General features: G+C 34.6%; 1 protein-coding gene across 2 annotated transcripts in view; it reads right to left on the bottom strand.

Annotated features, from left to right (window-relative positions):
• Positions 1-26,388, bottom strand: part of LOC145693645 (uncharacterized) — a 52,675-nt gene extending 26,287 nt beyond the window's left edge. Inside the window, exons 1-2 of one of the 2 annotated variants that reach the window (XM_081769839.1) lie at positions 25,628-26,388; positions 3,825-4,363 (exon numbers count right to left, since the gene is read on the bottom strand). In XM_081769839.1, coding sequence (XP_081625965.1) covers positions 3,825-4,204 — 380 coding nt within the window. In that variant the 5' untranslated portion in view covers positions 4,205-4,363; positions 25,628-26,388. The remainder of the gene's footprint in view (positions 1-3,824; positions 4,364-25,627) is intronic. The other variant, XM_081769840.1, reaches the window with a different exon arrangement.
• Between the last annotated feature and the right edge of the window lie 1,550 nt (positions 26,389-27,938).

Here is a 27,938-nt window from a genome sequence, read left to right as displayed (position 1 = left end):
GTTGTCAGCAGTCGTAAGGGATTTATGACTTTGCTGGATATCGAAATCGTGTCGGATCAAAACTTACAATAGAACGTTCCTAGTATGGACTGAAATTCATAGTCACCTCGTTCGCATTTGCTCAAAGTTCTTGGTGAATATCCTCTTCACCGTTAGACGACTTCTGTTAGTAAGACTTTGAGATGTTTAACAATTTTCTAGTATGTTCTAATATTTAACTACAGCCAAACATATTACCCTTTCAACCTGGGAAGCATACCATTTTACCTAAACAACATACGCTCGTTTCAATTTACGTTTTCATTTCACCCCGCCTGACATATTACAGACGACCAGCAAACACATCTCTAAATACGGTCAGGCGCTGAGTATGCGTTTTCAGAACTGAGAAGAAAATTACTCTTGAGATGTTCAATTAATACGAAAAATTCATTCTTTGCTTCTTCTTACCGATTCTGATATTGAAATTAGAAGTAGTAGTTAACTTATAACACTTGGAGTTATTGTAGTGAGTTGTTGATCGATTCCACAAAAAAAACATTTGTTGCTATTACCGTCCTTGTCCAATGGGATAAACGTTGAAACTGGGAGTAGTTAATTCTTACAACCTTCGGGTTCAAAAGAGAGCTAATGAATGCGATGGAACCTACTGATGGAAACTGAATCTTTAACGAGAAACCACATCTCCATATATATTACGCCTTGCCTTGCCATTATTTCCGATTTTGCCTTGATATTTGCTGACACAAACACAAACATAAGCATTGTATAGGACTTCGGTTAAATCTTGTACATTCTTTAATTTGTTCTAGTCTTAATGTTTATATGTTCGATTTTTCAATAACTAAAAAAAAGTGTAAAATTTAACTTTTGTGAACTACCAGAAATCGAATCCAACACGATGTATGCCGAAGACAAACATTAGCTAGTAGACCAACGAGGAAAGCTATCTTTTACTATTATTTTTTACTAATAAATTATATTATGAATTCTCTAACATGATTCTCTAAAGTGTAACGCAGATTTCTCATCTAGTACTTCGTTTTCGTCTTTATGAGGTGAAAAAAAAGGAAAACATAATTCTATACAGCAGCCCATTTGCTGCAATTTAATCAAATTGTTATTTTGACAAGAACACATATTAGTAGGATGTCAAAAGAACAATCTTATTTCGTGGTCATAAGTGAAAGAAGACTCCACACTATCTTTTATAAAACGATGTCCTGTTTTTTCTCTTTCTTTGTAAATATGAAATGAGGATCGGTGAATATATGGCAAATCAGGGGCGGATCCAGGACGGACTTCTGGGGGGGCGGTCGGCGGTAATACTGCTACTTTTAAGAGCTCCAAACTTGTTATGGATGGGTTTATTTATATATAAAATAAGAAAGTTTCCTCTTGTGGGGGGGAGATCGCCCCGATCGCCCCCCTTTGGATCCGCCCCTGTGGCAAATGTTGCTGATATATATTGGTGTGAGATTTACAGACATTTGCTTCATGCAAAGAAACAGTAAATGCTATTGAAATTTCAACGAAGCCATGCTATGATCAAAAACCTACAGCTAACAGAAGTTTGCGAATTCTAAACTTGTTACAGATAAACTTTTATCTAACATTTTCTTTGGAAAACTTGGACACGTTTCAAGCTCCCAAAATTGCTGGATCAAGCTACATGTCATAAGAAGGCAAGAATGCCATTAATACGATCTGATCGAAGAAAGAAGTACGAACACACGTAACAACAGACTTAAAAATGAAATCAGCTACAAAAATCAAGAAAAAACAGCAGCTACGTTTAGAGTTTGATGGTAACGATGTCCGATCGAATGCCCAAATGTTGGAATATCTGAAACTGCTAAACCTGAAATACAACATCTGATTGCATATTTATCCTATACATACACACACACACACACACACACACACACACACACATATATATATATATATATATATATATATATATATATATATATATATAGTTACGGTGTAACATTAGGCTGGCCTAGGAACCATAATCAAGCCGCCACTCATTTATTTCGGTCACTACTGACATGAAGTGACCCTACTCTTGGAGAAAATCGGTAGAGGATCGTTATTGAAATTTGGTTCTTGTAGGCACCATGCCAACGTGATTGATATTTTTTATTGTCTTTTTAATTCTCCCACACCTTTGGAAAAAGTAACAGAGCAAGCCACGATGAAAGGATTGACGTAAATAAGTAGCCGATGATAAACACGTATTAAATTATCAAAAAACAATTCCGTGAAGTATGTGACGAACAAAAGTCAGAGCGTTTCTGAGATCTCTATGGTATGCAATTAAGAAAATTACGGAATTGAGTTCTCCTGAAGTATGACGCTCAGAATTATTCTAAATTCGTCAGTGTCCCTGCACATCCAGATGTCTTGGGTTGCGTTATTTTTCCAAAAGAAGGGAATGACGGTGTCTGATAAAATGGGGCAGTTTTATCTCAAAACCATAAAATAAGAACGGCTTCTGCCGACTCAGTTCCTGAGTGGGTGATCTTACGTCAGACGGCGCATATAAAAATTAGAAAAAGGAAATTCACGCTGATTGTGGGGCTAGTCTTGTGTGGAGTTTGTCTTGTGCGGGTCTTGGTTCAACGTCGTCGCGCGGAGTGTCAGTCAACACTTCGTGTAGAAGTTACTTCAAGTATGTAAGAAATGAAACTTTAATATTTTCTATTCAAGGCAAAGAAAGTGCAGATATGAAGGTTGGGAGGCTGAAACTTTGGACTTTAACAACTTTCCGTCATTCAGATCATTAACTCTAGCTTAGTAAATTATTTGTTTTATATACTTTCCTTTTTTTGACGTAGTTAGACTACAGTCGTGAGATAGCCAATGAAATAAAGGGTATTCAATTTGGTGTTTAATATTATAAAAATAATCTACATAAATGGTTAAAATATGTTATTGAAGACGACTCTTGTAAATCTTAACGAAATGCTGCTATTTTTTCTTAATTCTTATTTTTGTAATTTTTTTTTGTATAAATCATTTTAACTATCTTGTAATAAATTTACTAGCTTAAAAGGATTATTTCATATTTTTTATGGGTTACTGTTCCAAGAGTTAATGACCACTAACAGCTGTTTGGAGGATCAGTCGATAGACATATTATGCTACTCGATCCCGTTAGTGTATTATATCTAACGTCCCCGTTTTCTTTATAAGTATCCTGTGAACTTGGCGCTGATGACAGGTTTTCTCGAGGCAGTTTAGATAGCTGACTTCTTACTATCTTATCCAAGGGACATGATATAGGGAGTTGCTTAAGCAAGTAGTGAATTAGAGTGTGAAACACCACCGTGAACGAAAAACGTGTCGGAATCGAACCCTCTCGTAAGAGTCTCACTTCCCTTCAATCTTACTCTTCCGACACCTACTCAGTGTGCATTCTCAACAATATAAGACTTGCTTAAGGAAGATTTGCCTAGAGGAACCGTCTGGGAGCAACCTCGATAATGGCATCATGGGAATCTAATACCCATATTTGGTAAAGTAAGTATGTTTCTTTTTCAGGATCCTTCTAGAAACCACATAACTAGTGTTCTGCATACTTACGTAGTAACTAAATTAGGGTCGCCAATTGACTCTTGCCAACTCCCTCAGATTTTAGTGTAAAAGGTAGTGTGTACACACACACATAAATATATATCGTAATAATAATAATAATAATAATAATAATATATATATATATATATATATATATATATATATATATATATATAAAGAACGAAGTGATTACTCATTTTAAACAAGCGTACCATCCAGATTAACCAAAATCCAAATATTACCTTTCAGTTTCAGGGTTAATGATAACTTTCTCTGTTTCTTCCATTTCCTTTGTCGAAAATGATTCGGATGATTTACTATTTACGCTACATCCTTCTATGAATTCAGAATCGCTCTCAGACAAATGTGTAGAATAATTTTCAATTTCAATATTTGGTTTCAAATCACATGATGAGTTTGGAGAGGCAGTGCAGTTTGTGGTTTCACATATGGTTCGGTTCTCCTCAGCAGATTCTTTCAACTTCGGGAACGTGATTTCTATCCAGACTTCATCTTTAACTTTAAGTGGATCGTCAGCAGAAAGATCCTGATCTTCAGTTTTCAAGGTAATTTTTGATTTGGTATAATATTCATCGTAGTTTACTTTATATTGATCATCCATTATGACTAACACGGTGATAAATATTATTTGTTAATATAGAGGAAGAATATTGTATTAGTACTTTATATGGAAACCAACAGATCCTGATTTTCAAGTAGTAACTCATTTTCATGTGACGGATTTGTAGCAAAACAAGAAATGGTTGTTGTCGATTAAAGTCTGAAAAACACAGAGAAAAATACAATCATCTTAACTTTTATCCAAAATAAGTAGTAAAATAAACTTATACTTTTACCGCAAATGTCTATCTTTGTCAGGAAAGCTTTCAGAAATCACATATCATCAAATATAACACTGTTTAATAGGTAATGAGGATTACTTGCTATTCTAGTGACATTATAAAAAGCAAAGATGGCCCTTGATCGAGTAGAATGAAAAAACAACAAGAAACACATTATTGTCAATTATAGAACCACATCATATTGTAAAATCATTACGATAGGTGAGAAAAATTTCGGTAAATATATATTTTGAGTGTGAAATCAAATCTTTACATTTTTATCACTGAAATAATTTTTAAGTGACAAAAATAAAAAAATAAAAAACGGGTGAAAAACTATATAAAATAACTGACAGTGGAATATATTTTAAAAATTGCAAGAATTTAATGTTCACACTTTTCATCCATTTCAACCCAAAGCATTTGAGAAACATTTTAAGAACGCACACCATATTGATTGAAATAGTTCTTACGAACTTTACATTATTGTTCTTTTCCGTTACGAAATTGCATTTCATATTTCCGTGTTGAAATTGTTTTGAGCGTTCCAATTATCGATATCCTCTTCAGTCTGTAGGTGCACATATGTCTACCTCTGGTTTTTATTTTTATGCTTCTACTCTGCGGCTTGGATCGTAATAGAAACTGCTTTGTAACGTTTGTGTACCTCCCACCTATGTTTATTACTAATCTTGTTCATTAAATGGCCTCAACAATCACGATATTTCAAGCAATATTTACTAAAAGAAAGTGGACCTTTTAGTGACAGGACTCTAGAGGATATAAGTTTATTATTAATCCCCTCCCCCCCCAAAAAAAAACTTACGAAATTTGATTAAAATTAAATATATGTTACCCAAGTTGTCCCGGAACAAATTAGTTCTCAAAACTACTTTCAGTTTACTACTAGAATCCTAAACATTCTTCTTTTAATTAACTTTATTAACTTTTTATACAGATTAATACCTCACTTTGGAGATATTTTGATTTTTTATCACATACGAACTAGTGTTTTCTAATGTACAATAATAAATAAATTAAAGTATTTACTAGAATATATATATATATATATATATATATATATATATATATACATTTTATTTTCCAACCCGAATATTGGGTAACATTTGCTTTTATACTTTCCACGGAGACGAAAATTTGACGTAAAATGAGATTCTACTAAGTTGCATTGAAGTTTTTTTTTTTTTTTTTTTTTTTTTTTACCTTGATGATGTATTCCCGGATATTCTTGCCTCTAGAATTTTTATTTTGTTTCACTATGAATTTATCTTGAAATGTTTTGTTCAGTAATAATTATTGCAAATAATGGAAACAAGCTGAAATTCTCGAGTTTCAAACTGCCATTACTTTACATATCTATGTTCCAGAGTTGCCACATCCTAGATCTAACCATTGTTTTCATGAGAATTGAATAAATCCCTGAGTAAATTAAAAGGGAATATTTTTATTTCCTGGGCAGTTTTGATTTCGTGGTTTATTGTACTCAAGTAGTGTTGTAAAAAAAATATTTTTTCTGTGAAGTTTTTTTTTCATAAAAAAACATCGTTCTTTTTCATGTTTTGTTCAAATGTCTGTTTTTTTTTCTGGCAATTATTATTTATTGATTTATGTTGCAGATTATTGAAATAACTAACAAAACTTGAGTCGAAACCCTCGCAACGTACATATCGTTTGTTTCTTTGTACCTATACGAGCAAAATTGTGTGATTATTACTTTCGGACCCAGGTCATTTTTGTTGTTTTCCTACATTTTCAGTTAGTGTATTATTGCTCAAAAACTACTATTATTCGATTGACATTGTTAAGGCCTTGTTTTTTAGAAAATTGATGTGGCTACTTTTTGGTGTAAGATGAATTGAAGTATTGCCAACGGATGCGAAATTGAGGGAAATGTAGGGTGAAAATTTACAAAAAAAAAAAAAAAAAAAAAATCCCTAACCGAATTTCAAAATTTTTGGTATCTAGCACCGGTGCTGCCATATGCGTTAGAGTCACCTAAAAAATTTTGTCGTGTGTTGAGAAGAAACAGTGAAATCCTGAAGTCGCTGGCATCCATTCGAAGATGAAAAGAAATATTCTCTTTCATCATACAAATGAAATTTTGACACTTTTTACGCCTCAGAAGCAGAAATCTACAGATATGGCGGGGCTACAGCTTCTCTACTTATCCTATTGAAACTTTCTATGGTGTGATCTGTAGGCCAAAGAGGAAGCTTTTAGGTAGCGGTATATTTGTTTCCATGTAGCCAGCAAGAGGGAAATAATAGAGGGGAAAAGGAAAATTTTCCGAATTTTTCATGTAAAAGCGGGAATAAATTATTTTGGCCGAAAATACTGCCATCAGACAGACAAAAACTATCTGAAAGCAAACCTTGGTGTCCTTAGAATATCCTACAAGTATCATCGCGATATCTCACAAAGTAAGCATGACATTAAAAAAAACTTATTCTACCTCAGGAATTCACCATTTACAGAACATGGTTTATTATAAGCCTCAACTGTACTTCCCCTAATTATTCTAGTGAAACTTTTTATGGTGCGCTGCGTAGGCTAAGGACGAGGCATTTAGATACTGGTCTGTTTGTTCCGATGAAGCCAAGAAGAGGGAAAGAAAAGACAAAACAGGTAATTTTCCCAAACTTTCGCCCTAAAATTTGGAATTAATATTTTTTGTAGCTAGCAATATTGTTACCAGACAGTCGCAAACTATCTTATGTTAAACATTAGTACACCACTAATATATCCTACAAATATTATGATGATATTTAAGGAAGAAAGCTTCTAATTACCAAAAATATATTACGGTAAACAGAAAAGTAGAGAAAACTAGAAAAATCAAGGGTTAGAACCTAAATACTCATTGTAACGATTTGTACCCGCGTTTGTTCAGTAAGGACAAATGTTGGACTGGCGGAAGTTGACTTGTACTCGGACGTGGACGTATAGGTACGGATTTATAAACAAAAATTTTGAATTTTTTGCCCAAATTTAGAGAAATTTTAACTTCCCTAATTGGCAACACTACTCGCAGGCCCATCTAATTGATGTCAGCAATTAGGTATCCATTCGATGCATCTACCTGGCAAATATTAAGGAGGTATCTCTCTGCCATGAAGGAAACTACAGAAAAAAAAAGAATTCGAAAATTCTCGAATTTTTGACGGGTAAAATTTGAGAACGAAATTCGACACCCAGAAAAAGAAATTAATATGATAAACTATGGTCCAATCATATCTGGCAAAAATAATATCCTGATATCTTAATTAGTGTCTATGAAGGAGCGGATTAAAAAAGTGACACACCTGTGTGTGCTACTTTGGCCACCTGGGTCGGAAAGGGTTATTGGACATTTCATTACATTTTTTGACTAGTAACTCGTGTTGTTGTAGTAGTAGTCTCTAATAATAATAATATCGTTGTTGTAAACAATCACTTTATAAGAAAAATTTTCTCTCCTATTTACATCTTAGTTCCAATACTGATGGTAAGAAATACAGTGTGTTTGAAAATGAATGTCGAGGTTTTAAGTCTTGGTAGTACTTATTGCATTTTACGTACAGATATAAGCAATCCGTAAAGTAAAAGAGCACCTCAAACTGTCTTTGCTACAAGTGATGTGAAATTCATGTTCGATGTGAAATTCATTCGTCACAGTGCACACATCGAATCGATAGGCGAGAAAGGGCCATAAAGTTTCTGTTATATGGCACAAAACACATTCAACTTAGGGGAGTCTCGTTTCAACTGTACCATCTCCTGAGAATTTGCTGACCGCCATATGTTAATATTATGAGTGTTCACATTAGAGTGCAACACGATCCAGAAAATTTTTATTGTTATACAACAATTTTTCACTTGCGAAATTGGCACGTAAACCGTAGTCTGTAAGCTTTAGAACTGTAGCAACTGCAAACAATAGGACGTATTTGCGTTTCCTTAATACACTTCACACAGACGGTAGCACTGTAATTAGAGATTCTGTCTTTATTAGAACACAAAATGCTTTCTGCTCTCTAGTCTCGCTACTTACTCTCTATAACAGCAGACAAAAGAAACAATGCATGTGCACGCGTGCGTACAAAACTGTTTGAGTTGCTCTTTCATTTGATATAATATTTATAATTGTAATAGATTGTACAAAGTTTCTAAACCCTTATATTAATTTTGAAACACCCTGCATTACTTCAAATTGTGCCATCCTATATTCATGTCATGTATATACATATCACCAGGGCTGGCCTTAGGCAATTTGTAGCCCCGTGCAATGGCATAATTTGCCGCCTTCCCCTTTCTCCAGAAAGAACATATCTTAAAAGTTATGATTTTAAGTATGCTACTCCAGCACGAATAACGAACGGGAGGGTGAGTACAGTTGCAGATTAAATACTTACTAAAAGTACAATCTCGTTGCGTGTTTTTTTCTTTAAAAATTAACCTATTATGTTAGTTAAAGATAAAGCAAACACACCCGCAGAGGAAAGATGGTGATCCTTTTTATAGAATTCAATATTGAGCTTCAATCTTTATGTATCAATTTGCAATTGCAGTACAACTAGCTTTTTTTTTTAATTTCCTTGATTTTTGTTCTACATCTGTTAACATTTTTTTTAAAGAAATCTTGTTTATACCTTCAATGATAAGAAGCCTGTTTGTGACAAAAACAAGACTAGGTTTCAAATCAAAACTGTGATAACTAAATAAACGGAACAGATATTGAATCTCATTTACTATTCGAGAATTCTTGCATCTGACAACAATCAAGCAATTTGTGCTCGGATTAATTTGAACTTTGGTTTAGCACTGTCTATATAACTTTAAACTAATGCGACCTAAACATAATTTATGAAATAGGTCAGCTTAGTAAATGTAACTACATCATCATGAAGTCTTTCCAACAAGAAATATTTATTTTAAATAATATACTTATGACAGATTTTGCCGGACCCTCTAAACTACTCGCTCCATGGAAACGCACGTGTTGCACATATGATAGAGCCGGCTGTGCATATCATATACCGGTATATCTAGTCGACAAATTATTTATATACGATATTTAGAAAAATACTAGTAGGCAAATTAGTATTAGTTTTTAACGTTAGACAAGTTATTTGAATTTTATACTGTCCGTGACATTATTTCGTACTTGTTAAAAGCCTGTTTTCACAAAAAAGCAAAATTTCATTTCTACTTTTATTTCTTAGTTGATGTTGATGAAAACTGCTGAAACCCGAATTGTTAATAGGTATGCTATTCATATAAATTGTAAAATATTTGTAGCGTATCAGTATCTAGCGTGTAATTTATGTTGCATTATACGGTGATTACATGTACATAAAAACATTTCATACTTAAATAGACGTAAGATGCAATAAAAATGACTATTTGAAAAAAAAAATAGAAAAAAAACGAAATGCAATGTGTTTTTCCTAAGAAAAACGTACATTTTTGAAAAAATACGATCTTTTTTTTCTATTTACAACACTACACTCAAGTACGTGATCTGAGAGTTTGGCAGTGTCCGCAATAGTGATCGCTTCGTGTGTTGCTATTGTGGGTGAAGAGGGATAAGTGGGAATGCCTTTATATACAATAAGCTTACATTATGTTTTTCAACATGTACTTATGCACACACACCTTTCTTAGTTTTCCACCACTTTCTTTTTTACTAACACACTTCTCACTTTCCCCTTTCTTTCCCCGAACGCCTTGGTATCTTGCCCTCGTTCTCTGTCTGAGCTCTCTCTCTGACTTTCACCTATTTCTGATTTGACGTTTCTCTTCCCTTTTGTATCCTTTTTATTATTATAACTTACAGTAAAAAAAAAAAAAATTATTCAAGCAATTCTACTAATATAGGATCTTTTTGCACTACCGCATTCAAGCAAATATGATTTGAATATATTTTATTGACGTAGTCTAATGGACCCTATGGTCTCGACTTTAAAGAATTACACACCCGCCTTTAAGTGATATAGAGTAGAATAGAAGTACGTGATCTCAAATTTTGTCTAGGAGGCATCATCACAAATTGAATGAAATAAGTATGAGTCTTATTTTATGAGATCCAGAATTAAATCAGGATTTTGGCAAGCCAGGTAACCTTTGAGGTCACAAAATTTATAAAGATAAATCACGAAATCACGGAATCTGAATACGGTTTGAAAAGAATAATCCTTTGATAATACTTGTAGAATGATGGAAGTTAGATTGTTAGTACAACAGAGATGGTATTTCTTTGTGCGCTTTCCATACTTTCTCTTTTCTTACTTTTGGAAATATTGAGGCGTACACAGGCCGGTAGCCAGCCCAAAAATGTAGGGAGGGCCCGATCCAACCATATTATAGTTTATCACCATATTATAGTTCATTTGCAAGCCTATCGTTAACAATTTAGAGGGGCTAGTAAAACTTTAGGAGGGCAGGATCCCCAGACCACCCTCCATACGGGCCTCGGCGTATATAACCCTTAGAGTTTTCGATGATTCAGTGGTAGGGTTGACTTTTGATGCGTGAGACTCTAGGTACGAACGTAGCTAATTCCAATCCTGACAGAAATAATAATAGTACTACTATCCATTTCATAAAGATAGGCCCCTGATTCGTGGTGCTGCCCTGACGTTAACTCAAAACTTATATTGCAGTGTCGTATCTCGTTAGAATTGTTGGAATGTTGACTTTTGATTACTGAAGACAATTTTCTTTTGTACTGTGTAGTGAGAGAAAAATAGAAATTAATGAAAAAGTGCGTATTTTATCGTACTTTTTTGGTAGATTAATGTCTATAGGATTATATATTGGAAACGAGATCACATGAAATAATTTTCTGTTGACGATATATAGGTAGGTGCATGTAGTACCTGTAAATTCTGAAAATTTCATTACTCAACACTTTGTAATTCCTTGGTATTCAGTAAAAAGTAAGAATGGATTATCTCTGAATTGCTGCGGTGTATTATCAATCTGAAAAAAAAAAAAACTTTGGAAAGATCTTAAAGTACCTTTTTTAACCAAACTGTTTCGATTAATTTTAAAAGATAAACAATGAACGTTATGACATTATGATTTTCTTGGCGCGTATACACCCTCAGCCCAACGAGTATATAAATATTTCACGCACACTGTTCGGCACTTTTTATTGGTATTTTTAAGTTTCATATCTCCATAGAGTTTTAGCCAATTTCTTAGAAACTAACAGGATTAACAGTAAACATATTAATTGTTTAACATTAGAAGAACGAACCACTTATCTCATTTGGATTGCATATGATCGTCTTCGAAATTTCTTAGTTTTCGTCAGTTTTTTTCACTTACTGCTTACAGTAGAAAATACACTTACACAGAAACACACTCACAAAGTTTATAATATGGTACAATTTTAGTTGACATGTAATATTGAGACTACACTTCTTAGAAAATCTCTTTCCAGTTCTAGAACTCCCAGTACTTCTTTTTGGTGTTGTACATTTCGAAGCACTTTTATACTCGAAGTCCATCTTCATATATCAAACAATAAACGCTAGTATTTTTTAAAACTTCCTGTCATCTAGCGGATGCTACACATTTTACATCTCCTTCGTCCTGTTCTATTAGGATTTAAGGATATTAAGGGGACTCCGTACGGATAATGGCCCCTTGCTACCACCCTTCTACCAAGTGAAAACTGCGAAAACTACTACTTCAATGCCTGCTCAGTGAAGCAGTTCTGCTACATTCGCATAAAAACTTCGAGGTGTGATGATTTCCTGCTTTCTTCCTGTACAGTGTGTGAGCATTGACAACTGATATGTCAAGAAGGAGAAAAAGCAGCTTCTTCCTCCATTTGAAAGATATATTAATAGCTATTGCGTAATTAATTTGTAAAAATCGGTAAAGCTGGCTTCAGTACAAGCTACATGTGAATAATTAATGTAAAAAATTTCTTGTTTTCAATTGAAGTAATAAGCTTTCACTTAGACAACAAAGATTTTTTTTTAGAAATTTTTCATTTTCTTATATGTTGGGTATTGATTCCTTTGCAACTATAAAACTTTATCGGTAAAAACAGCTGAAACACTTTATATGAGGAATACTCTGTAGATAGCTAAGCATTTTGATCAATTCCCGGGACACCATTTAACAGAGATTTTGCACTGACTTGAATTTTATTGCTCCAAGCTACATCAGAGTGTACCTTCGAATAGGAACGACGCGTTTCTTTCCGGCGCAACCTGAGGTTCACTTGAAACAGAGTTACTCTCTTGTTCATGCCCGGATAAGCCACTGAGCTCAGAATATCTCATAACCATCTTAATCGGAGTAGTTCTGCAATTTGATTATTGCTCAAAATTTTACCTCTTCTTTCTGTAATACCGCCATTCGTAGAAGTAATTTCGGTATTTTTTTTCAATAAAAAACACGAGAGATACTCAGGAAAAATATAAACGCTCGTTCGCCCGTCTCACTGCAATAAACGTATATGATGTATGTAAGTCTTTGACGCCTACGAACCAAGGGAGAGTGTTGGAAACGTAATCAGTGCGACACGAGTTACAATAGATAATAAGACGCAATAACAGCCCTCGTCACGTACACGTCGTCGAAACAAAACTAACAACCCTTGTTTTTCTGTTATATTTGGCAGAATATTTAATTGTAGAACTTGGGTGAGCACGTGATTGCTAAGACTACATTTCTTTTTATCTTTACTTTTTAAATTTCGCATATATATGTATGTATATATACAGTGGCGGATCCAAGGGAGGGGCTATAGCCCCGCCCTTGACGCTTAGGTATACACTGGATAAAATGGGCTTCAATCCTGCTTTACACTGGATAAAACGGCAAAATATGGTTTAGCCCCTCCCTTGATCATATCCTGGATCCGCCCCTGTATATATATACAAAGATCAGACTCAACCTGATGCAAACCCAGTTGAATATATATACAACATTCGGACTCTGAGTGTTTTAATCGTGGTAGCTGGGCAGTGCAAGAGAGGTGTGTTACTGAAAAAGTGTTTATCGTTTGATTCATCTATTGGTGTTAGTGGTTCGTTTTGTATTATTACATGTCATTATCATGCATTATTTCCAAAGTTCCAGAAGGCAATGATTATTAAAGCTCGAGCTTATTTTGATGCAGAGAAAGGGCAGGGTGTAAGCAATTGTGTATCTCAACCAGTGAAGCGTACGGCCGAATGTCTTGGTGTTAGTGAGCGAATTATGAAACGCGTTACAGAACACCGCGAAAGTGGGGAGATTTCTTCTCCAAGGAAAAGTTCGGTAAGCTAGAAAAAGTTATATTGGATGAGTTTATGCAAGGGGTAATTAGGCAAGAAGTGCATGACTTCTATGCGGTTCGAGAATTCCTTACGGTAAGGCGCGTTGTGGAAAAATTGAAAACCGATGTAAATGAATTTCCGGGTATGAGCGTGACATCTATTTGGCGGCATATGAAGAAAATCGGGTTTAAACACAGAAAATAATTAAAAAAAAGTTTTATTGGAGAGTTACAGGGTAACAGGGCAGAGGGATTCCTTCTTGCGAGAAATTATGTTTTTGCGTAATAATGGATGGATAATATATTACACGGACGAGTCATGGAGTGAGGCAAACCATTCGAAAAAAGTATGTGTGGCAAGAGCAAAGTTTTATTGGAGAGTTACAGGGTAACAGAGCAGAGGGATTCCTTCTTGCGAGAAGTTATGTTTTTGCGTAATAATGGATGGATAATATATTACACGGACGAGTCATGGAGTGAGGCAAACCATTCGAAAAAAATATGTGTGGGAAGAGCAGATAATGCCGTGTATTTCAACCAACTAAAGCTTTTGATTATCATAGGGGATCAGTGCAACAATTTAATGGATGGAAAGGTGGAATTCGAACACCATACGGAGCTGGGAAAAAGTGATTATGTGTCACACTGGAAACGAAGATGGGTTTCTGATGCAAAGCTATGCGTTACTGGAAAGAAAGGGGGATCAGATTATCATTCAGAAATGAATGCCAAACACTATGAGGATTGGTTTAGAAAAATTTTAACACCTTCCGACAAAATCAGCCATTGTCATTGGTCAAGCTCCATATCACACCATGATAATTTCAGAAAGGAGAAACCCATCCATGAGGTGGACGAAGGCCGATATCATTGAATGGCTTCAAAATAATATTTGCGTTCCACCAAATGCTTCATCATTTGATGACCTTACAAAGGCTGGTTTACTTCAATATGCTATACCGTACTTTAAACGGGGAGAACTACTTCTGGATAGTATATTACGTACTATACCTTACAAGGAAATCAAACTCTTGTGGTTGCCCGTTGAGGATTGTGAATTTAACGCAATTGAACTTGTTTGGGCATTCGTCAAAAATAAAACTGCGACAGAAAACAAAACTTTCAGAGTAGCTGGTGTCTTGCAATTATGCACCGATTCTCTGCAGAGTGTACCTTCTGCTATTTGGAACAATGCAATGGAACACGTTCGCAAGCTGGAAAAACTGTATACTGATGGAGCTCACTATCTTCATGAACAAATGGAGCCACTGATAATAAGCGTCCAGGTAGACAACAGCAGCGATGAGTCAACAAGTGACGAAAGCGAATTAAGTAAGTAGATAAATATATTTTTGGATGTTTTACTTCATTTTATTTCGATGTTAATTGAGATACGTATATCCATTATTATTTTTAAGATACAGACTTATGAATGTAGGCTCCGCGCAGCAATTTTGCTTAACGCGACAACACAGCACTAGATGATCTATATAGCGTTACCGCATTTCCAGTTACTGAATGCTATTTCTTTATATAAAGGCCGGGAATTTAAAATTTGGGCTCAAACCTGGCTCTCCGCTTAATGCATAGAATATGTTTGTATAAACATTTTGTTTTAAAAAATAAATACTCTACCAACTTAACCCTTTTCAAACAAACCAAGTTGTTGTAGATGTCTATTAAAAAGCACGAATGTTATGCATACAACACAACGGGCAGGGCGAAACTGGGGGGACGAGTCTGCAGCCAGGAGTACGTCCGAAGGGAGCATGTGCGTCTATGACGGTGGGTATTGGTGTAAGCGAGGGTAGTGAAAACACGTAGTTTTCGCCGTGATACGACTTTCAATGGTACCTGTGATGGTTTCATACTAGTAGCGTTCCCACTTGTATACATACAATATAGCTTCCGTACATTGTACAGAAATATATCACCGGTGGAAAATAGAATCTAAGAGTTATCTTTCATATACACTCATTCATCTTACCAATCGTATTTGTATTTGTAATTATCTGCATCCTTTTGGCTATACAGAATATAATATAGGACTTCTTATCAAGTCGGTACAATAGGTATTACATATATATAGATGTCACATTTACATCCAAGTAATTACAAATTTGTTTAATACAAATTTTCCAGTAAACTCTAAATAAATATTGAGTACTGTACTTCCGCCATATGCTACCTTGACATTGAATATGATGTTGTGCAGGCACGTAGCTAAGGGGGGATCCGGATCCCCCCTTCGAGAGCAGAAATGACAAAAATTGAGGATGAAACAAGAAGAAACGAGAAAAAGAGGAATCAGAGTAAAAAATAAAAAGACAGAGCAAGATTTTGGTCACTCTTTCTGAGGAGATTTGCATTACTTGCAATACATGGTGGCGAATGAGCGGGATATCCTGAAAAATCAGGAATTTGAAATTTCTAGAAAAATTACTGTATGCAATTTTCAGAATTTCTGCTACTGCTCTACTTTTACTTTGCACTTACTCTCCTGTTTGAATTATACTTTTCGTTTCGATTTCGTATTACCTCCTTGCTTTTAAAATCTGTTATCATCAATTTATTATCCCAATTTTGGCTCTTATTACTACTTGTTTCATTTTAAAAAAAATGCTGAACTGTTCAAAATTGTTTTTTCTGCCCTGATATTTAAATGGAAACTAGCGGGACTAAGATTGCTTGAAATTGAGTAGTTTAACAACACAACCACTTGCGGTATGAATTTTTTCCATGATACATGATCGTCTTTACAAACAACCTAAATAAACTGTTCCGATTCCCGATGGATTCTTTCGACTGCGTTCGAAAAAGGGTGGTAACGAGTCACATAGAAAATTGTAACACCATACTCTTCCATTTTTTGGTTGAAAGTTTTTGAAACGTAACAACTACCTTTGTATGCCAAAATCGCGCAAGGAATTCCTAGATGCACAAATTAGAAAGATTCTAAATATTTAATTACACACTGAAGTGTGCATTATAACCACTCATCTATTTCATAATGAATATGTTCTTTAAATTTATAAGGTAATGTATATTGTCTTTTTACCAAAGGTTCATCCGTGGCTACCTCAATTGTGTACTCACACTTATTCAACGACCAGGAGTATAATGAAAACTTTTCTTCTGTTCCAACAATAATTTGAACAAACTTTCTTTCTCTACTTCAAATAATTTAGCTTCATTAACTTTTTCCTGAATTTCCGAAAAAGAAACAAATTCACCCTCTGGCTGATTAACATTAGCACTACAAACTGCAACTCTATTTAGCATATTACAATGCGATTGTTTAATTTCTTTACCAATTTCCGAAATTTGTTGTTAATAATTATAAAAAAAATACCCTGACTGGCAATTTTCAAATTCAACATTTTTATTTCTTTTTCATTACTAGAAGAATTTCGAACTTTAGTGTAAACATTGTCAGTTTCAACGACATGATTTGTCCACTCTTTTTCTAAACTACAGTGGCTTACAAAATTGATCGTACACTTGGCGCTTTGAGACAAATGAATAGAAATAACCTCTTTTACATAGTTTATATTACAAGAAACTGAAATATATTATGTGAAGGGATCTTATAAACAAAATATATTTATTTCATCCCTTTACACAAAATCAGACCTTGAACGTAGAAACAAAACACTTTCATACACAAACTGAAGCGTCACAAAATTATTCGTACACCTTGTCCATTTACAAATTTGGAACGTTCAGTAGCGAGCTGCGAGCCCGTTTCTGCTTATTACCTCGGTTAGACTGTTTGGCATTGATTGTACCAACTTCTTTGTAATACTAGGTGTAATCTTGAGCCACTCTTCTTTCAGGAACGTCATCACTTCTGTCAGGTTATTCGGTTGGCGCTGCTGCACATTCTTCTGTAATTCCCACTATAGATTTTCTATGTGATTGAGATCTGGTGATTGAGGAGGGGTTACAAGAGTCTTTGGTGTGTTGTACAATAGCCATGAGCGCACAATATGAGCGGTATGCTTAGGGTCGTTGTCCTGCTGAAATTTGTAGAACTGTCCAAGTCCTAAGTTTCCTACACTAGACTTCAAGTTCGTCTTCAATATGTTGAGATATGAAAATTTATCCATTGTTCCCTCAATAAAGTGTAGATTTCCTACGGCATAAGCTGCCATGCAGCACCAAACCATGACTGATCCTCCTACATGTTTTACTGTTGGTCTAGTGTGTTCCTTCTTAAATTCTGTATTAGGTTTCGTCAAGTAATTTTGTGTCCATCGGATCCATATAGGTTAAATTTGCTCTCATCACTAAATATTAAGCTATTCCAAAAGTCTTTGGAGCATTACTTATGTTCCAGAGCAAATTGAAGCCTTTTGCGTTGATTCGTCTTGTTAATATAGGGCTTCTTCCTAGCAACTCGGCCATTGAATCCAGCTTTTCTTAAAGTTCTTCTCACTGTTTCTATGAAAAGGGGTCTCCCAATAGACGGTACCACTTCTGTTGTCAGTTTGGGTACACCTTTACGAGGATTCTTTCTATTTTTAAAATGATTCTTCGTTCGTCTCTTTCACTCAGTATAGATTTTCTTCCTCAAACAACTTTATTTCTTATCCTGTCCTCGTACTTGAATCTGTTGACAACTGCCTGGATGGTTGAATGTGTTCTTCCCCTTACTTTTGCTATAGTTCTTAAAGATTTGCCCTCCATGGCTAGTTTAATAATTAATTTACGTTTAGAATGTGTAGTTTCACTTTTTGGTGCCATTGTACTGCACTTTCATCGTGTTGCACTCACCTCAAATGTGTAGAAGGACGTGGATAAACTACTTATACAGTGACTCACTCCTTCAGCTTTGTTTGTTTGCACCCCTTCCCCTTCAGCACGAGGTAAATGTAAACTGTACCATCAATTTTGTGACTGTATTTTGTACATGGATCTGGAGAATCCACCTATAACTATAGACACGGAGGACAAGAACGTGCAATACTCATACAAATGGGTCTCATAAACATCAGTTCCACCTCAAAACCTGCAATCATGTAGACTTTACGACAACTAATTAATTTACGCGTTCATTTTTAGAAATTAGTAGGGTGTACGATCAATTTTGTGAGCCACTGTACGTTTTCACGAATCAAATTATTTACTATGGGACATTCTAAATTTAGTTTTCCAATCTCAAATAAACGTTCCTATTCATCATCATAATCACTAACGACATTTACATTACTTCTATCAGCTTCAGAAACACAATGTACCTTTTGCTGCTTTTCTTTTTTAGTCAATACTCCTTTCTTTTCAGCAATGACGGAATTACTACCAAAATCTATTTTAGCCTTAGACTGAATAAGGAAATTTCTCCCGAACAAGCATTTTGTATTTAAATCAGAAAGAACTAACACACATACGTCAAAAGCAATATTCCCTATTTTAATACACAATATTGTTTCACATTCAACCTATTTCTTTTTCTTCCTGGAGAAGTCTACCAACAAAGCATGTGGGGCAGGTCGCAAGTAGTGATTGTTAAATTCCCCGGAAGATATTGTTCGGGAATATTCCCAAAATGGGAATTTTTCCGGGAATTTATGTACAATCACAAGGAAAATTGCATTCTATTACTATATTAAGATTTCGAATTCGTTTTTTATTACAGTATATTATTATACTTGTCTCCAGGGGATTCTTTAAAATGTATATTCTGAACGGTACTATGTCGCTTTATTAATACTTTATTATGTTTAGATAATACGCATAAATGTATATTTACTTACAGTATGCTCTATGAAAGTAAATATGTGGAAAAAATGGTATAGTAAGTGACCATATTTTAAAACGCTAAACAGTCTAAATTTATAAGTAAGTGGATCTTCTATACTTGACTCTACTACTGATGATTTAAACACATTAAATTTTTAAATGTTATAAACAAATTAGATTGGGTAACTGCTTAAGATACATGTCTCACAGTTTATCAACATTTCCGCATACGCATTTATGTTCACAAAATTTGCAAGATACTGATTTATCTTTATAATTTAGCAAGTAGGATTGCCATACACAACCTTTCTTCCTACCTATCTCTCGAAATTTCATGCATTAATTTACATGTCAGAGAAGTCCGAGTACTTCTTGCGAAATTCGAGTCAGAGAGAGGTGACAGACCAACGTATATTACTAACGATGGTTCAGGGTTTATTAATAGTACTTCATCTCTATTTCTACATAATTCTACTTTAAAAAATGGTTCCTTTTCATCATTTGTAAATTAGTAATTTGCTAATTTTGGCTATTGTTTAGCATTGGGGACCAGCTTTCGCACCTACTTTTATGCGATATTCTATTCCGATGCGGTTGTTTTATGGTTTCATACGTTAAATTACGTTACCAACATTAATATCAGACAGCACTGCAGAGCGAGCGTCAGCGAGTGAAGGCGGGTTAGAGCCCCAAATGGCACGTTGTTTTCTATCTTCGTTACCAACAATTCACTTTCTTTTCTCACATAATTCACTTCCACTCACCTTTACAATTTGTACAAATCCTGTACTGCACAAAAAAAAAAAAAAAAAAAAGTGTTCGATACTTTCTTGACTACTTGAACACCACATTCAACTCATTTCTTCCGTAAATCATCCTAGTTTTGGCTCTCCAATATTAGTATTATTATTACAATTACCTTACTTTTTAGTGCAAATGGAAATGGAACTTAAAAAATCATATTATTAGTTATATAAATTACAGTCAAAGAATTTTTAAGTTTTTAACCTCCAAAATCTTTAAAATCTAGAAGTAAATCACAATATATTAAAATAAGGTAATTTTCATATGGTTCTTATGATTTGGAAGATAAAGTTAACAAATGGAAATAAATTCCTTCCCGGCAATTTATAGGCCAGGAAAACGCCCGGGAATATTCCCATTTTTTAAAATTCCTTCCCATCGGGAATATTCCCACTGCCCATCACTAGTCGCAAGTGAGGGTGGGAAATTGCAGACGCCATTCCTTCCTTAGCGAGAGAGATTTCTGTCCGCAGTCATCGGGCAGCAGATGGCTCTGGCTGTCTCTTTTACAACGAAGCACTATTCCAGGAATTTTGGTTTCGGCGCTCGTTCGCAGAGCTTGCTGCTTCTTTTCTTATTGGTGGAATCCCTAGCAGACTCTCAGATCGAGTGTTGAAGCAAATGAGGGGTGCGTGCGTTGTGAATGCTCTCCGAAGTTCGTCTTGCGTAGCAGTTCACATCACTCTCTTTTTTCTTTCTTCAACTCATTAGAAAGGAAACCAAGAAATAGATGTTGCGGTCTAGTTAACTGATGACCACTAAATGGAAGGGGAGCTTGTGAAGGTCTGTTGTCTGGGAAGTTGTCCCAAATATCGGTGGTCTTTCGTGAAAACCCAAGAGAAACGAAGCATTTTATCCTGGAGATTACGAAACACATTTTTGACATTAATATATATATATATATATATATATATATATATATATATATATATATATATATATATATATATATATATAATTCTAAATCAATATTATATTAACGGGAACTACTGTACACCTTACTTTCCACTCATGTAATATTTTGTCATGTAAGAAGTTTGTAGTGTATTTCCCATTTTTTTTTTCCAGTTGAGTAACAATTTTACTTAATGAGAACATATTAGTACTGTATTATTTTCAGTAGTGTTCCTCTTAACTAAATAATAATAATAATAATAATAAACTTCTTTGCTGAAAGGAAAGAACCAACGTTTGTAGTTGATGAAAGCCTGGTATGGATCAATACAAACCGAAACAAAAATGAATTTGGAAACCCTCAGAGGTCTCATGAATAGTAACGGAGCATGAAAATGTATTTGCTTGAGGCAAACTTTCAGGTATAGACTGAGAGTCCAATTTACATTGATATAATTACCAATCAAAGGAAATCAGCCAGTATATATATATATATATATATATATATATATATATATATATATATATATATATATACATATTTGAAGGTACTATCACGCTATTTGCCTGGTAAAACTGTTAGTGAGGTAGTAGGCTCAGAGTATCTCAGTTACGAAGCAAGAAGTCCATTCATAATCTTAAGCCAGAAAAATAAATAAATAAACAGATGAAGCTAAAGTTAAAGAAATATTGAATGGTAGGTCGCGAAAAGGCATGAACTTTATTAAAGAAAATGAAAGATATTCAGAAAATAAGCGGATCAGTAATGGTTGTTGGGGGGGGGGGATTTTCCTCAAAATTGTCTGAGAAATTTTGTAAAAACCATATTGCAAGACTAGTAGTTTCGAGAAATAGACCTCTGAACAATACTCGTATCGAGAAATGGAATACAAGTTTCACATTAAAACAAATGAAAGTGGTGTAATATATTATCGTAAGACGGGTTATTTTGCACAAGATTTAAGCAATTTTAAAGAAAATCACATGTAACTTACAAATGTAATGATTTAAAACACTGAATTTTAAACATATAGTAGCTAGATATATAAGGAAAACATTAGTGCAAATTCATTAGTAAACATTGTGTGACCATAATTATTGAAATATAATCTTTGGTGCAAAGTAAGTCCATAGGTAGGGTTACTTTGCATCAGGGGTGCCCACAAGGGGGGCTATGACGCAAACTTCGTCATTGAAATGTTTTGGGGGGGGTAAAATGTATATAAATATGTTTGAGGGGGTGTAAAAATTAATCGAAAAGAATTTTTTTTCATGGAAGAACACCTACGGATAGACAATTGGGGGGGGGGTGCGTCATGGAATAAGGGGGGGGCATCACTGCTTTGCATAACATACAAAAAACTATGTTCAACATACAAATCATAACGTTTGTGTGCAATGTTTTCCTTCAGCATTTATACACTTTACTTTTTATACAAAACTGCATGCAGTTTACAAATATTGATATTAGAATGATGGTACCGGTATCAGTACTTAGTTTGAATTATAGATATTTGTAAAGAAAATTATGTATTTGCTGGTATTGACACAGGAACCCCATTCTAATAGTTTAGCATATGTCCCACAAAAATACCAACTCAGGAAAAAAAAAATCCCCATGAACTAGTTTGTATTGGTTATTCCTTATGTCCATATCATCCCAACCGTAACTAGTGGAAGATTTACGAGTTTTGGGACTTTCAGGCTGAATCCGACTCAAATTGCATGATTTCTTTTTTTAAAAATATAATTATAGAAGTTTAATTACATTTAAAAGAAAGAAGCTTTTGTGAATGAAGCCCCTCTCAAACTACTTTCCTGGATCCATCACTGCTCAAAATTTATTTTCAAACAAGAAATCCATTCCGGCATCTTTTAAATAGGAAATTTACCTAAATTTAGAATGCAGTAGGTTCCAGTAGTAATAATTTCCTATCTAAGCGGTATTTTGGACAAGTGCAAAGTAACCCCGAGTAGAGGCTGAAACTGCCTTCTCCCAGGTTTTTTTTTTTTTTTTTTTTTATTGCTTTAAAACTTTTCACATTTCAATTTCAACTATTGCATCAAAGTCCCATTGTACACAGTAGTTTTCTACGAAACTGACTTAACTTTTACGAAAATTCTTGTACGTCATATCTTTCAAATTTTGGCGGCTTTTACAGTGACTGGTTTCCATACCTCTACAACAACGAACCCTCCCGATAATTAAAACTGATGTTAACTCCCAAAATTATAGCCAAAATACAGTTAGATGTTCTATCTTACGGTGGCAGTTAGAAACTTCCTCGTCACTGTTCATGGTTTTGCCGAAAGAGGTCTTTGAAACTCTTTTCATATTTTGTGCAAAGTAACCCCCGTCTTACGGTACTTGAAACTGCAACAAATAATATGTATGATTTGTTGTATTTTTTCATGGTACGAGAGTTACCACAATTCTCATAGCAATTTTTCTTCTTTCTTTCTTCTTTTTACAAAAATGAGAACGAAGTAAGAAATTCCGAAATATGTAACTGAAAAATGTACATGTAAGTACATATGTAAACGTTACATGAACATTGAATGAACATATAGAATAATCTCTATCAGGGTATAGCATGAGGAGAATGAGTGTAACTAATCTGTCGTTTCTTATGTGTTTTACCTCAAGTTACAACATTAAAAAACATTTCAATTACAATTATAATAGTATGCAGGATCTTCTCTTGCGATGGAGACAGGAAGTACTTGAGCACCGATCATGTTCGTTACTTATCACCTTGCAATATAGATCTTACAGTATACGTTCCACGAATGCACCAAGGCTAAGGGAAATAATGAGATAAATAATAATACTGAAATGAAGAAAGTGGATTAAACGGGAGAACCTCGAAAAACCCAATCACATTAGATGAGTGGGCAAAGCATCCCAAAGCCCACTTGGTGGAAGCTGGAATTGAACCACAGAGTCCCTGCACCAGAGGTAAGCGCTCTACTACTGTGGCACTGCGGCTCCAAGATTCTAAAGACTGTACCTCCAGACTCACTCTCGGAGAACGGAATAAAAATTTTCCATTAAGCACGTCTAAAGACACTCTCGCCGATTAAGCGGCGTCTTCTATTACATCTACAGAGGATTAAAGCAGTATTAGTTGTGTGGGTTAATGTAGTTCTCAGGGGCGGCTTTAGGATTTTAATTTTGCGTAGGCCCGCTCCCTCGCTTATGGATACATATATACATGTAGTTGATTAATGACATTATGAAATTACTTTTACAGCATGGGCGGAGTTAGGAATTGTCTCCTGAGAGGGCAGACCTTTTGTCTACTGGGGGGCACGGTAAATGCAAATGAGAATTGAAGGATTTTATAAGTGGCACTTTTATTTTTTGTAAAAAAGTTGGGGGAAGGGGGCAATGCCCCCATAGCTCCGCCTATGTTTTGCAATATTGGTTGATGCTATTTGTTAAATAATTATCTACCATTAATATAAACAGTGCAAAATACTCTTTATTCTATCTTTTAGCGTTTATATTTTTCAAATTTTTTGGGAGGCCCGTGCCTACAGGCCTACCCACTAAAGCCGCCACTGGTGGTTCTGTATATCGCAAACCATCATCCATCAACTGAACTAATGAAAGAAGAAAAAAAAGGCCTTAGGAGGAGGGCAATTATCTCTTGCTCTCGTAAATAGCCCACTGATTCAGCATTAAACAATGTTTTTATTGTGCTAAAACTGCATTTGTACCGAATTCTTCGACACAAAATATGGCTTTTTTTCTTTTCTTTTCTTTTTTTTTTCATTTTTACGAAAGATATTTGGGATAACTCAGACATCAGACATTTAAAAGCATCCCTTTCATTTAGTGGTTAACCAGACCGCAACATCCATTTCCAATAGTTTCTTTTCTAGCGAGGTGAAGAAAGGAAAAAAAAGAGGTGATGGGGACAACCACCCTTGACAAAACTCAAGTTTTCGTCTTGGCGGAAGACCGTCTCAACGCACGCACCTCTCATTTGCTTCAGCACTCGATCTGAGAGTCTGCTAGGGATTCCACCAATAAGAAAAGAAGCAGCAAGGTCTGCGAACGAGCGCCGAAACCAAAATTCCTGGAATAGTGCTTCGTTGTAAAAGAGACAGCCAGAGCCATCTGCTGCCCGATGACTGCGGAGAGAAATCTCTCTCGCTAAAACGTGTAGAGATTCAGCCTATTCAGTTCCTCCTCTGTCTTGTTATTTCCTCTGTGACTCTACCAACCGCACTCGCGTTGGAGAGCGTACTCAGTTTAAATTATGTCCTTTATTTTACGGAAACATGACTTTAGGGTTAAAATATGGAAATTGTGGTGGATATTGTCAATAAGAGGGCACTGACTGCTGTCTGTTCATCACTTCATTGTGATCATTGTTTACAAAACTAACTTTTTCATTATGATTCGGCATTACTTGATCGTAATTACCTTCATAATCGTCATTACTTGTGCTTCGACCCTGATCGCTATGATTACCTGTAACATGACCGTTCTTACGGTTTCCTTTACTTTTATTCTCACGGTTTTAGTTTTTAAATGTACCTTTTTTCTTATAGTTCTTATCATTACTTTTGATTTCATCCACCTGATTAACTCGAACAGTTCTACCACGAAAGTTATTCCCGTTTCCACTGTTCCTATTGTCGTAAGACAAATCTTCATGATTCAAGGTATTTTCCTTCGTTCTCTTCGGAAGTTTGATGGTATGATTTGTTTCATGTTTAGTGCTCTGAATTACTGGAGAATGAATTTTCAGTTTTGATAACTTCCAAAAAATAACGTAATGGTCACGATTTAGAAACACAATATGAAATTACAATTTTCTTTCTTCCTAGTGCCATACGTTTAAATTTATTTTGAATTCTTTAATTTATCTTCAACTCAGAAGAAAGAAACAAACTGGAGCATCTATGTTTGACAGTTGATTTCTCTTTGATGTAGAAGCTGACACTTCATTATAATGTCTTGTGTGGTTTGTTATAAAATGAACTGCAAGACTGTACACCTCTTTTACTTTTGTTGCAGCGAGAATTATTTTTTGCATATTTTTTTGCTCATAAGTGTCTTTTGTGCAATAGATTGCAAATTACCTGATCATACTAAGACTCATTTTTTGATTTCGTTTACGTGTGTTCTTTAGTAGACATCTCCTGATTACTTTTCCATTCTCACTATCGTGCTAATTTTAACTACTTTTTTATAGTTCGTATTTCTAAGTGGCCGTCTTTCCACATTTTGATATCTGGTATTAAAATTAAGGTAACTGTATATTATTGCTTACACTCTTTCATTGGCAGGAAATAAATTGGTTAGAATATTCTAGTATTAACAAATGAAAACAGCTAACCAAATTTATATAGATAAAAAACTCTCCTATTAATATTTACCAAAAATACGAGATAAGTATTAGATATATATTGTTTGTAATACGCGTAAATTTATCTGTTCAGTATTGTGTATTTTATCTTTTTATCTTACGCTTTACCAGCATAAGATAATGTGAAATATTATTTAGTGTTGAAAATTGTTTTAATATACTCATTTTTGATAACAACTATTTTTATGATAATTCACTTGCGCTCAACAGGGCCAAAATGTTTTTAATGTCATCTTTCTCTAGCCGTATCGAAGCACTAAGTACATATATATATATATAGTGAAGAAGGTTAGGATTGTTTTTTACGTTATATCGATTACTAAAGCTCATATATTATTTAAAGAAAAACTTTAAACGCATTTTCAAAAAATACTAAATAACATGAGCTCTTGCATAACTAGGAATAATCAAATTCAACGTAGCACAACAGTCTAAAATATTCTGTTAAAATAATTTCATAGTGGTGTAGGATTTGTGCCTAACTCAAACCAGATCTCGTTTTTGATCATCTTTATCCATTACCTCATAATCGTAGATGTTCAGATATGTAAATTAAAACACCCGAGCAATTCGAAAATTCATTCATTAGACTAATAATATTGCGCCGGAAACTAATACTAAATATTCCGATAGCTATTTTCTCTTTACGTGGTCAGTTACATTTCTTTGAGTGTGATGTTTTTCATAGAATCTCCATTTCCTGTAAAATTTGCTGTTTTTAATGTTCTCTAAATGTTCTATTTTCAGCGAACAAAATACTCTTATTACTGAAAACGATATAAGAGTTGACGCATCTAAGCAATCTCGTATTCGGCATGATGTAAAACTTGCAGAAACAGGTTTTGTTGAGTGAGGTATTAACATTTAAAGATAAGACACCTAATACTTCTAAAGAGTATGCCAAGGAATTCGGCCGATATTCAGATTTAGTAAGAAATATTGTAACACATTTTGTAGAGAAACGTGATTCTTGCATGGTGTGTGGAAAACGATTTCAACAAAATTTGAGTTTTATAAGACATATGTGAGATATGTAGTCTGCGTCTGGATGATGGAGATGAATTCAGTCGAAAATGCTTTTTGGCTGAACAGATTTTTAAAAATAAGGATGATAAAGCTCACATACTTAAAAAGTGTATGAAGGAATTTATTCAAAAATATAATTTGGTGAAAAAGATGTTAACACAAACGGACTGCAATCCACATAAATGTGAAGAATGTGGGAAGGGGTTTGCACAAAGAAGTGGTTTGGCAAGACACATGTTTAAACATACGGGCGAAAGACCTTGTATTTGTGTCGAATGTGGGAAGGGCTTTATAAAAAAGAGCGATTTGCTTAGATATATGGTATCACATACAGGCGAGAAGCCTCGCACGTGTGAAAAATGTGGGTGGGATTTGCGAGAAAAG

This window comes from Thermobia domestica, chromosome 8 (genome assembly GCF_964235325.1).
Source record: "Thermobia domestica chromosome 8, izTheDome1.hap1.1, whole genome shotgun sequence".
In the NCBI taxonomy this organism is placed as follows: domain Eukaryota; kingdom Metazoa; phylum Arthropoda; class Insecta; order Zygentoma; family Lepismatidae; genus Thermobia; species Thermobia domestica.
The sequence above is the reverse complement of the archived record's forward strand: the minus strand, read 5'-3'. Positions and strand labels throughout refer to the sequence as shown.